The sequence below is a fragment of the Salmo salar genome, chromosome 15 (genome assembly GCF_965601325.2).
Source record: "Salmo salar chromosome 15, fSalSal1, whole genome shotgun sequence".
Lineage (NCBI taxonomy): Eukaryota > Metazoa > Chordata > Actinopteri > Salmoniformes > Salmonidae > Salmo > Salmo salar.
This window is the reverse complement of record NC_138305.1, coordinates 79,008,191-79,021,088: the sequence shown is the minus strand read 5'-3', so window position 1 is coordinate 79,021,088 and position 12,898 is coordinate 79,008,191. Positions and strand designations below refer to the sequence as shown.

General features: G+C 43.7%; 1 protein-coding gene across 5 annotated transcripts in view; it reads right to left on the bottom strand.

Annotated features, from left to right (window-relative positions):
- samd11 (sterile alpha motif domain containing 11) overlaps positions 1-12,898 on the bottom strand; it is a 90,498-nt gene that overhangs the window by 28,922 nt on the left and 48,678 nt on the right. For all 5 annotated transcript variants that reach the window (XM_014146020.3, XM_014146019.3, XM_014146018.3 and 2 more), the window contains exon 5: positions 4,152-4,244. In XM_014146020.3, the coding sequence (XP_014001495.2) occupies positions 4,152-4,244 (93 nt within the window). The remainder of the gene's footprint in view (positions 1-4,151; positions 4,245-12,898) is intronic.

Below are 12,898 nucleotides of genomic sequence, written 5' to 3'. Positions count from 1 at the left end.
TAATATTTTACTGGGTTACTTTCACTTTTACTTGAGTAATTTTCTATTAAGGTACCTTTACTTTTGCTCAAGTATGAAAATTGTGTACTTTTCCCACCACTGGAATCATGAGTGCGTCAAGTGCATGTTCTGCTACTAATTTTCTTCACAATGCGACAAACATTGGCTCATTCTGTTCAGGACAACCCAGGGTATGACACGTCATTCCTTGTAACTGTACGTCAAACATTGCGATCATAAATGTTGATGCTGTAAATTAAATGAGTTTTCAAATATGGAAATGTGAAGTGCACATTTGGACTCACGGGTGTGTGGTTTGCTTGTATAATATCAAAGTGTTATTTATTATAATCCTCAAAGTCTCATCTTTCAGAACACATCGACTCATCTCGATTAACAGCATTAACGTATCCCAGTTAGCGGGAGGGATGGGGGCATCTTTTTGTTGCGTGTGGTACACACTTTTAAAATGGCTGTCAGTTGAATCCCACACAGTGCTGTAAAGTGAAGAGCCTGAGCTCTGACTTCATATATAGTAAGTTACTGTATGTCACTGTACAGCCACTGAGTTACAATTTAGGCGCTTATCAGTGACCAAATCTGCCATTTTCAAACTGTATACGGGATGACAGGGTCTGTGAGTGTAAAGGGCTACCTCACCACTACCTCACCATGAACTAAAAACTCACCACCATCTCACCATGAACTAAAAACTCACCACTATCTCACCATGAACTAAAAACTCACCACTATCTCACCATGAACTAAAAACTCACCACTATCTCACCATGAACTAAAAACTCACCGCTATCTCACCATAAACTAAAAACTCACCACTATCTCACCATGAACTAAAAACTGACCACTATCTCACCATGAACTAAAAACTCACCACTATCTCACCCTGAACTAAGAAAATACCAAAACAAGGTGCTCAATCCAAAGTTATCTTTCTTCAAAACAAAGACTCTTCATAAATAATTATAGTCCATCAACAAACAATGGGTCAGACATTCACCAAATATATATCAAAAAGGCTTACTATGTACTCAATAGTATAATGCAACCCACTATCACAAATTATTGGGAAATAAACACAAATAACTAACGCAAAAATTTGTGACAGACACACGAAAAGAAAAATGACGTGTGTCCACCACATGACTTTGCATACAGTGCATTTCAATCATAGATGAAGGCAGTAGGTTACTTAAGACGGAAACGATAGGAGGGAGGTTAGTCGGGGAAAAAGGGTGGGCGTATAATGTGAATGTTTAGCAACCCAAACGTTGCGTGTTCGAATCACATGATGGACAACTTTAGCTAATTTAGCAACTTTTCAACTACTTACTTCTTTTGAACTACTTAGCTAGCATGTCAGCTAATCCTAACCTTAACCCTTTAAGTACTTAGCTAGCATGTTAACTAAACCTAACCCCTAGCCCTAACCCTATCCTTAACCCATAGCCTAGCCACCTAGCTAACCTAAAAAAAAACATGTGTGCCTGTCACAAATTTCGACAGTGTTCTGTATAATGAGTTTGGTGAGGGCTAATGTAGAAGTCACTCTGATCTTATATAAATACATAGTTGTTTCTTGAGTATAAATGTATGTATGTGCGTGTGCTTGTGTGTGTGTGTGTGTGTGTGTGTGTGTGTGTGTGTGTGTGTGTGTGTGTGTGTGTGTGTGTGTGTGGTGTGATATCGCTGTACTTTGGGTGTAAAAAGGGGCTGTGATATGCGCTTTCCTCTCTCTGTCGCTTCTTTTTTCTCCTCTCTTTCCTCTCTCCCCCATCTCTCTCTTCCCCCCTCCACCTCCTTCCCCACCTCTCTCTCTCTCTATGATACTGGGAGTAGAGGAAAAGAGGAGGAGGTAAAGGAGGGAAGAGGTTTAGGAGAGAGAGGGGAGGGAGGGTGGAGGTGGTTGGCGTTTGAGGGGGAGGGTGACAAGGAAGGCATTATTTTTACCATCTCCTCATTGAAACCTGAGCCTGTACCCGGGCAGGTGGGAAGGAGTGGCGTGGTGGTGGTGTGTGTGTGTGTGTGTGTGTGTGTGTGTGTGTGTGTGTGTGTGTGGGGGGGGGGGGGGGGGGGGGGGGGAAGAGAAGAAGGAAGGGGAGGGGGAAGGGGGAGAATAACTCCGCCAATAACTCTGCCAAGTTCCAACTATTCCACCCACCCAGGGACCCTAAGGTGTGTGTGCGGGCGGGCATGCAAACACATTTGTTTATACCTATGCACAAAGTGTTATTTGCATGATTGTCTTAGTATATTAGTGCCTGTATGATTGTGTCTTATGACGCAAGTGTGTGTGTGTGTGTGTGTGTGTGTGTGTGTGTGTGTGTGTGTGTGTGTGTCTGTGTGTGTGTGTGTGTGCGTGTGTGTGTATGTGTGCAAACTACTTGTCTCTGCCCGTCTGCATTTCTCTCTCTATAAGCTCTGCTCAGGTGCCAACTCCGCCAAAGACAGAAAAACAGTCAGTGTGCCAAACCAAAACTCTGTCTCTCTCTCTTTCTCTCTCTCTCTCTCTTTCTCAGCCCCCCATCTATCTCTTTATCTCTCCGTTTTCTGTTTCCATGGGTCATTAATGCCTTATATTCACCCTTCAGGTGAGACACACATAAACACAGACACACACACACGCACGCCCACACACACACACACACACACACACACACACACACACACACACACACATAGAATCACACCCTCACACACACTCCCTCCCACACGACCCTGTGTGGCGTCAGTGTTTGGGTGTGGATGTGGCTCAGAGGGCTGAGACATTAGCTCAGCAGTGTTCTAAATCTTAGTTAATCCACCTCTCCTGATGCAGAGTCAAACACACACACACACACACACACACACACACACACACACACACACACACACACACACACACACACTCACACACACACGCATTCTCACATACACGCACATGCACGTTCACATGCACATGTACGCACACTCATACACACAGAGTGGCTGTAGTGTCTGTAAGTGGAGGCTCTAATTGATGTGGCCTCAGTCAGGGCTTTGCTAGGTCAGAGGTCATACAGAAGGCAAAGGTCACCGAACACGGCACAGAAATCCACTCTACTTAACATACACCTCAACATCACATTGACGTCCTAAATGGCATCCAATTCCCTATATAGTGCATTCCTTTTGACCGGGGCCCATAGGGCTCTGATCAAAGTGCACTATGAGCAGGGCTCCATTTGGGATGTAATATTACATTATGTCAAAATAAATATTTTTAATCTACTCAATGACACAAGGTCCTTTCTAAGTTTGAAGCATTTACATTTTAAAGTTTTAGCTAACTAAGATCGTTTTGCACAGTGTGTGTGCATGTGTGCATGTGTGTATGTGTGTGTGTTGCGCTGTTTCTGTATGTGCGTGGCATGTGCTGTCTTCTCATGTGTGCATGCATGTAATTTGTGGCCCCCTAGAGATGTTGCAGGATAGGAGTGGGCTGCCCTTGGCTTTGCCTGCTGTACAATGCATCAGTGACTGAGGAAGTCTTCCCCAGGACCCCGGAGACAAGACAGGGTGAACATGCCGGCTCCTCACAGGGATCCCAGTTTCATTCCACACAAGGGAGAAATTAAATGGGAGGGAAGCGGCTGGATAAGAGAGGAAAGGAAGTGGCAATTCCTAATGGCATTCCCAACTCTCACTGACTATGGTGAACACACAGACTGTGTGTGTGTGTGTGTGTGTGTGTGTGTGTGTGTGTGTGTGTGTGTGTGTGTGTGTGTGTGTGTGTGTGTGTGTGTGTGTGTGTGTGTGTGTGTGTGTGTGTGTGTGTGTGTGTGTGTGTGTATGTGGCTTGTGAATGTATGAGAGAGCAATGGGCTGAGTGTGATAGGGAAACTGAGAATGTGTCACGTGTGTGTGCACATGTACTGTGTGTGTGTGTGCGCACGGCGGCTAACCTCACTGTAACACTGACCCCATGCTGTCACTCAACACCAGCTCACACTTTCTGTAAATCAATGAAGCTCCACTCCTCCTCTCCCTCTTCTGCTCTCTATTCCTCCTCTCCTCTATCCTTCTCTCACGTTTCTTTGTCCGCCAACGTTCCTTTAAAAAAAATGGACATATTTCAACACATCGGTAACATCACACACACAGTGCAATCTTACCTTTGGGGGAAACGCTGCGCGACTTCTTGATGTCCGAGGGGCACTTGCTGCTGCTGTTGGGGGAGTAGGCTCTCCTCTTGCCTAGAAGGTTATCTGTGAACAGTCACGCACACACATAGTGGTCAGTTAGGGCCTCCAAGTACACAGAGGTTTACCTATCTGTCTCCTGCTCTTTTCTTTACGTACCTGAGTACACGGTTGAGAGAGGTGCGTATGTATGCGTGTGGGGAGAGGGAATTATGTTGCTCTTTCGCTCTTTCTTCCACACTATTCCTAACATTCTATCTTGTATTCCCTCTTTTCTGTCTCTCTCTCTCCCCCATCTCTCGCTCTCTCTCTATTGCTCACGTCAGTCATCACACAAAGCCTTTGGTTGTGCTATTACTTATTAGAATGAATGTTCCAAACCTCACAGTCAAAGAGGAGCAGTCAGAGTCAAGGGAAAGTCAAGCTTCCGTCCTCCTTTCATCACAAATCTTAGGTAGCCTTCGTTCTTCTTTAGTTCAGTGCATCATGTCTCTGCCCTGCATTTTCCCATCTCTCTCTACTCTCTTTCACAGAAACACAAACACACACTCTTCCTCTCACTTCACCTCTCCCTCTCTCTCTCTCTCTTTACCCTGTAGGTACCTTTGAACACTACTCCCATCGGAGTATGGGGGAGTTTTCTCGCCTCGCATTAACACCCACTCCCTCCTCTTTACCCACTCCCTCACACTGCTCCCCCCCATGTCGCCAGAGAGGAGAGCATCTAGTGTACAATTACAGCACCAACCTCCTCTACTACCCTCTTCCTCCCTCTACGCTCCTCCTCCTCAATCCCCCCCATCCCGGCCCCAAACAAACCTCAAATCAATATCCGCCTAATATGAGTGGGTGTTGATGCAGAGCGCAACACATGCGGTGCGAGCAGGAAGGAAGAAGCCTTTTGTCATTGCTCTCTCTCTCTCTCTCTCTCTCTCTCTCTCTCTCTTTATGTCTCTCTCTCTAGTCCTCTCTCTCCTTCTCATTTACATTCAAATGGGCTTTATTGGCATGGGAAACATGTTTAAATTGCCAAAGCAAGTGAAAAAGTATCAAAAGAAAAGAGGCATTTCAAATGTTATATTGTTGGCTGTGTACAGTGTTGTGACAATATGCACATAGTTTAAATACAAAAGGGAAAATAAAGTGAACAGATAAATATAGGTTGTATTTACAATGGTGCTTGTGCTCCAATGCTTGCCCTTTTCGCATGGCAACAGGTCACAAATCTTGCTGCTGTGATGGCACACTGTGGTATTTTACTTAACAGATATGGGAGTTTATCAACATTTAAATTGCTTTACAATTATTTGTGGGTCTGTGTAATCTGAGGGAAATATGTCTCTCTTATATCGTTGCACAATTGGCAGAGGTTAGGAGGTGCAGTTCAGTTTCCACCTCATTTTGTGGACAGTGTGCATATAGCCTGTCTTTTCTTGAAAGCCAGGTCTACTATCTATGGCAACCTCTATGAACAGCAAGGCTATACTCACTGAGTCTGTACATAGTCAAAGCGTTTCTTAATTTTGGGTCAGTCAGAGTGGTCAAGTATTCTGACACTGTGTACTCTCTGTTTAGGGCCGGACAGCATTCCAGTTTTTGGATTCATTATTTCCAATGTGTAAAATCAAATCACATTTTATTTGTCACATGCGCCGAATACAACAGGTGTAGACCTTACAGTGAAATGCTTACTTACAAGCCCTTAACCAACAATGCAGTTTTAAGAAAAATAAGTGTTAAGAAAGTATTTACTATAATAAACTGTAGCAAAAAATTAAAAAATTAAAAACAAGAAAATAGAAAAATAACAAATAGTTAAAGAGCAACAATAGAATAACAGTAGCGAGGCTATATACAGGGTGTACCGGTACAGAGTCAATGTGCGGGGTCACAGGTTAGTCGAGGTAATTGAGGTAATATATACATGTAGGTAGGGGTAAAGTGACTATGCATAGATAATACACAGAGAATAGGTAGGGGGTGGGGGGGGTCAATGCAAATAGTCTGGGTAGCCATTTGATTACCTGTTCAGGAGTCTTATGGCTTGGGGGTAGTAGTTATTAAGAAGCCTTTTGGACTTAGACTTGACGCTCCGGTACCGTTTGCAATGCATTAGCAGAGAGAACAGTCTGTGATTAGGGTGGCTGGAGTCTGGCAATTTTTAGGGCCTTCCTCTGATACTGCCTGGTATAGAGGTCCTGGATGGGAGGAAGCTTGGCCCCAGTGATGTACTAGGCCGTACGCATTACCCTCTGTAGTGCCTTGTGGTTGGAGGCCGAGCAGTTGATGCAACTGTCTTGGTGTGTTTGGACCATGAAAGTTTGTTAGTGATGTGGACACCAAGGAACTTAAGCTCTCGACGTGCTCCACTACAGCCCAGTTGATGAGAATGGAGGCGTGCTCGGCCCTCCTATTCCTGTAGTCCACGATCATCTCCTTTGTCTTGATCACGTTGAGGGAGAGGTTGTTATCCTGGCACCACACTGTCAGGTCTCTGACCTCCTCCCTATAGGCTGTCTCATCGTTGTCGGTGATCAGGTCTACCACTGTTGTGTCGTCGGCAAACTTAATGATGGCGTTGGAGTCTTGCTTGGCCATGCAGTCATGGGGGAACAGGGAGTACAGGAGGGGACTGAGCACGCACCCCTGAAGGGCACCTGTGTTGAGGATCAGTGTGGCAGTGTAATTCTCTTTTTGTTTTCTCATGATTTGATTGGGTCTAATGGTGTTGTTGTTTTGGGGCTCTGTGGGTTCTGTTTGCATTTGTAAACAGAGCCCCAGAACCAATAGGGAGCTCTTCTCTCTAGGTTAATCTCTCTGTAGGTGATGTAAAGTTTGGCTGTTGCTTCCTTTAGGTGGTTGTAGAATTTAACTCTCTTTTCTGGATTTTGATCATTAGCGGGTATCGTCCTAGTTCTGCTCTGCATGCATTATTTGGTGTTTTACATTGTACACAGAGGATGTTTTTGCAGAATTCTCAATTAGGTGTTTGTCACATTTTGTACATTTTTGGTTGGTGAGTGGACCCCAGACCTCACAACCATAGAGGGCCATGGGTTCTATGACTGATTAAAGTATTTTTAGCCAGATCCTAATTGGGATGTCAAATTTGATGTTCCTTTTGATGGCGTAGAAGCCTCTTCTTGCCTTGTCTCTCAGATCATTCACAGCTTTGTGGAAGTTACCTGAGGTGCTGATGTTTAGGCCAAGTTAAGTATAGTTTTTTATGTGTTCCGAGGCAACGGTGTCTAGATGGAATTTGTAGTCCTGGCAACTGGACCTTTTTTGGAACACCATTATTGTTGTCTTGCTGAGATTTACTGTCAAGGCCCAGGTCTGACAGAACCTGTGCAAAGGATCTAGGTGCTGCTGTAGGCCCTCCTTGGTTGAGGACAGAAGCACCAGATCATCCGTAAACAATAGACATTTGACTTCAGAGTTGAGTAGGGTGAGGCCGGATGCTACAGACTGTTCTAGTACCCTAGCCAATTCATTGATATACACTGAGTATACTAAACATTAGGAACACCATCCTAATATTGAATTGCTACTTACCCCGTTCAAAGGCGCTTTTTGTGTCTTTCAGTCTTTCAGAGGCTGAATGGCACACAAACACAATCCATGTCTCAATTGTGTTAATGGCTTAAACATACTTCTTTAACTGATTGAAGTGGATTTAACAAGTGACATCAATAAGGGATCATAGCTTTCTCCTGGATTCACTTGGTCAGTCTATGTCATGGAAAGAGCCTGTATCCTTACTGTTTTGTATAATCAGTGTACATGTTGAAGAGGGTGGGGCTCAAGCTGCATCCCTGTCTCACCCCACGGCCCTGAGGAAAGAAATCTGTGTGTTTTTGCCAATTTTAACTGCACACTTGTTGTTTGTGTACATTGATTTCATAATATTGTATGTTTTTTCCCCTAACACCGCTTTTCATCAATTTATATAGCAGACCATGGGGGCCAAATTGAGTCAAAAGCTTATTTTTTATCATCAAAGCATGAGACGGTGCATTTGTTTTTATTTATTTGTTTGTCAATTACGGTGTGCAGGGTGAATGCATGGTATGTAGTACAGTAAATTGGTAAAAAGCCATTTTGACATTTGCTCAGGACATTGTTTTCACTGAGGAAATGTAGGAGTCTGATTTCAATGACAATGCAGAGGATTTTCCAGAGGTTGCTATTGACACATATTCCACAGTAGTTATTGGGGTTGAATTTGTAAAAAAAAAAATGGGATTGGAGAGATCAGTCCTTGGTTCAAAATATTGGGGAAGATGCCAGAGCTGAGGATGATGTTAAATAGTTTAAGTATAACCAGTTTGAATTTGTGGTCTGTACATTTGATAATTTCATTTAGGATACCATAAACACTTTAGGCCTTTTTGGGTTGGAGGGTTTGTATTTTGTCCTGTAGTTGGTTATGGTAGTCTTTAATAGCTGATTCTAAGATTTGTAATTGATTATGTATACGTTTTTGCTGTTTATTCTTTGTTATAGGGCCAAAAAGATAGGAGAAGTGGTTTATCCACACATCTTCATTTTGGATAGATAGCTCTTCATGTTGTTGTTTCTTTAGTGTGTTCTTATTTTCCCAGAAGTGTTTAGATTATATGGCTTGCGAAATTCCATTGATCTAATTTCTGACGTGCTATTCTTTCTTTTTTCTTTGTGTTTTTCTGTAGTGTTTTAGTGGTTCACTATAGTTAAGGTGTAGGTTCAGTTTTTTTATGTCTGTGTTTTTGGTTGGATAGGTTTCTCAATTTCTTTCTTAGGCTTTTGCATTCTTCATCAAACCATTTGTCATTGTCTCTCTCTCTGTGTCTCGGTCTCCTCTCACAACGATGGTCAAGCTGTATGCAACTCCTTCCTTCCTTCCTTCCTTCCTTCCTTCCTTCCTTCCTTCCTTCCTTCCTTCCTTCCTTCCTTCCTTCCTTCCTTCCTTCCTTCCTTCCTTCCTTCCTTCCTTCCTTCCTTCCTTCCTTCCTTCCTTCCTTCCTTCCTTCCTTCCTTCCTTCCTTCCTTCCTTCCTTCCTTCCTTCCTTCCTTCCTTCCATCTCTCTCTTCTCACTCGCTCTCTCTCTCTCTTCTCCATGTATATTTTTATGGGCCGGGTGGTTGGAAGAAGAAAACTATGCTTTTTTTCTATCAGGTGAAGGGCTCGCTTCTGTTTTTGTATTTTGCATTGTTGAAAAGGGTCAAAGTGGACAGGAAACAAGATCTGGTGTGAATCCTTGAGAATGGTTTTGGTGATCCATATTATATCTTCAACTGAGTTCATTCCCTTTTATTGATACCTTGACAACAAGGAAAGATCCTGAATCGAGGGGCCAACCTTGAACGGAGACATTTTAACCCTTGACCCCTAACCTTTCTACTCTCTTTAACAAGAAAGAACGAGAGAGACAGAGTAGGAGGAAAATTAAGAGAGAGTGCAGAGGAGAGAGAGGAATAAAGGGTGAGAGAGAAGGAGACAGAGAGAGATGGAAGAAAGCATGAAATAGTGTTTGGAGTGGCAGAGTTGGGGTCTTGGAGGCTTTTGTTTGGTTTGTGGAAGAGAGGAGCCCTAGTGTCGGAGGAAGGAGGTTTACTAATGATCCCCCCGTTTGATGTTTTCTCTCCGGGCATCTGGAGATCCACTCCCTACCCCTCCCCAGAGACGGAGCGATCGAGAGAGAGAAAGAGAGAAAGAGAGAGAGAGAAGAGAGAAAAAGAGGGAGGGAGGGAGGGTGGGGGGGCACTGTGCAAGTGCAAACACACACACACACATATAGATTCTCTCTTTCTCAATGTCTACTTGAATGAAAGGAGTAAGTTCCAGTGTCTATTTTCTTCTTTCTCCTGTCTTCTCCTCTCTCCATTTCTAATACATGTCCAACTACTGGCCTTTAATGTGTGTAAATGCACAACCAGTAGTATAATATTCTTGATTATTTTAACCAGGATTGATAAAATATTTAATACATTAGCCTATATCAGACCTGAAATAAAATACTGGGATTGCCAAGCTTCCATACTATTTGAACCCTGTTAGTGGAAATAGGCTTATAGAAAGACAGGGCTGATATTCACAGGCACACACACACATGCACACACACACACACACACACACATTTCTCTTGGGCCGACTTCACAGAAGACAGTGTCTCTCCTGAGCCATTGCCTGGGGGTCAGAGATTTTAAGGCGGAAAGCTTTTAAAGCCAAATTTCAATGCCTTCAGAAAGTATTCACACCCTTTGACTTTTTCCACATTTTGTTGTTACAGCCTGAATTTAAAATGAATTCAATTTAGGGTCAACAAGTATTCAACCCCTTTGTTATGGCAAGCCTAAATAAGTTCAGGAGTAAAACAGTGCTTAATAACTTGCATGAACTATGTGTGTGCAATAAAAGTGTTTAACATGATTTTTGATAGACTACCTTATCTCTGTACCCCACACATACAATTATCTATAAGGTTCCTTAGTCAAGAAGTGAATTACAAACACAGCTTCAACCACAAAGACCACAGAGGTTTTCCAATGCCTGACAAAAAGGGCACCTGTTAGTAGATGGGTAAAAAAAGCAGGCATTGAATATCCCTTTGTGCATGGTGAAGTTATTAATTACACTTTGGATGGTGTATCAATACACCCAGTCACTACAAAGATACAGGCGCTCTTCCTAACTCAGTTGCCAGAGAGGAAGGAAACCACTCAGGGATTTCACCATGAGGCCAATAGTGACTTAAAACAGTTACAGAGTTTAATAGATGTGATAGGATTGCATCCTACCTGGCAGGTCGCTCCTACCAGGATCTGTGTCTGCACCAAGTGCTCTCACTACTGGTGGGGCTCGGTTCTAGGCCCTCCTCCTCTTTTCTCTCTACACAAAGTCACTCGGCTCTGTCATATCCTCACATGGTCTCTCCAATCATTTTTATGCGGATGACACTCAAGACATCCCAGCTTGAATGTCGGCCCACAACTTCAAGCTCAACTTCGACAAAACTGAGCTGCTCTTCCTTCTAGGAAAGGCCTGCCCGCTCCAAGACCTCTCCATTACGGTTGACAACTCCACGGTGTCCCCCTCCCAGAGTGCAAAGAACCTTGGTGTGACCCTGGACAACACCCTGTTGTTCTCTGCAAACATCAAAGCAGTGACTCCCTCCTGCAGGTTTATGCTCTACAACATCCATAGAGTACGACCAGGAAGCAGCACAGGTCCTAAACCAGGCACTTGTCATCTCTCATCTAGAATCCTGCAACTCTCTGTCGGCTTGGCACCCCGCTTGTGCCATCAAAACCCTGCCACTTATCCAAAATGCCACAGCCCACCTTGTGTTTAACCTTCCTAAGTTCCTCCATGTCACCCCGCTCCTCCGCACACTCCCCTGGCTTCCAGTCAAAACTCGCATCATCTTCAAGACCCTGATGCTTGCCTACAGAGCAGCAAGGGGAACTGCACCTCCTTACCTTCAGGCTATGCTCAAATCCTATACCCCAACCCGAGCACTACGTTCCACCACCTCTGGTCTCTTGGACCTCCCACCCCTCTTGGCCCTCCCATCTCCCACTCAGACCAGTCAAAGCTATTCTCTGTCCTGGCACCACAATGGTGGAACAATCTTCCCCCTAAAGTCAGGACAGTCGAGACCCTGCCCATCTTTCAAAAAAGTCTGAAAGTATCTTAAATAACTGATTGGCGCCTCCATAAAAATAATAATAATAAAATAAAAAATTCCACTTCTCTTTTCCCACTAGCACGGACTTTACTGATAAATACTTTGTTGAGGGAAAATGTACTTGATACAGTTGTGATGTGTTGTTGTCTCACCTAGCTATTTTAAGATGAATGCACTAATTTGACATTTCTGTGGATTAGAGCGTCTGCTAAACTACAAACATTTTAAACGTAAATGTGATAGGAGAAAACTGAGGATGTATCAACGATGTTGTAGTTACTCCACAATACTAATCTAAATGACAGTGAAAAGAAGGAAACCTGTACAGAATACGAATATTCAAAAAAATGCACCCTGTTTGCAAAAAGGCACTAAAGCAATACTGCAAAAAATGTGTCAAAGCAATTGACATTTTGTCCTAAATACAAAGTGTTATGTTTGGGGAAAATCTAATAGAACACATTACTGAGTATCACTCTCCATATTTTCAAGCACGTTGCTGGCTGCATCATGTTAAGTGTATGCTTGTAATCCCTAAGCACAGGCAAAATCTTGGACTGGTTCAGTCTGCTTTCCACCAGACACTGTGTCACGACTTCCGCCAAAGTCGGTTCCTCTCCTTGTTCGGGCGGCGCTCGGCGGTCGACGTCGCCAGTCTTCTAGCCATCGCCGATCCACTTTTCATTTTCAATTGGTTTTATCTTTGTTTCCCACACACCTGGTTTTCATTTCCCAATTACTGGTCATGTATTTAACCCTCTGTTTCCCCCATGTCTTTGTGTGTGATTGTTTATTGTTAAGGTCGGTACGTTACCGGCTGTTTTTTTCCGGGTGCCGTTTTCACCCGTGTTTTGTGGCAACCGTCATTGTTCGCACATTGGTATTGTTACTTTGTGCTATTTTCTTGACTAAAGTGCGTTGTTCACTCATCTCTGCTCTCCTGCGCCTGACTTCATGCACCAGCTACACCCACTGCCTGACAGAATCACACACCCCAGTTGTCATGGAGTCAGCAGGAGCAGGTACCACTGTTATTGGGGTCGAGGAGCG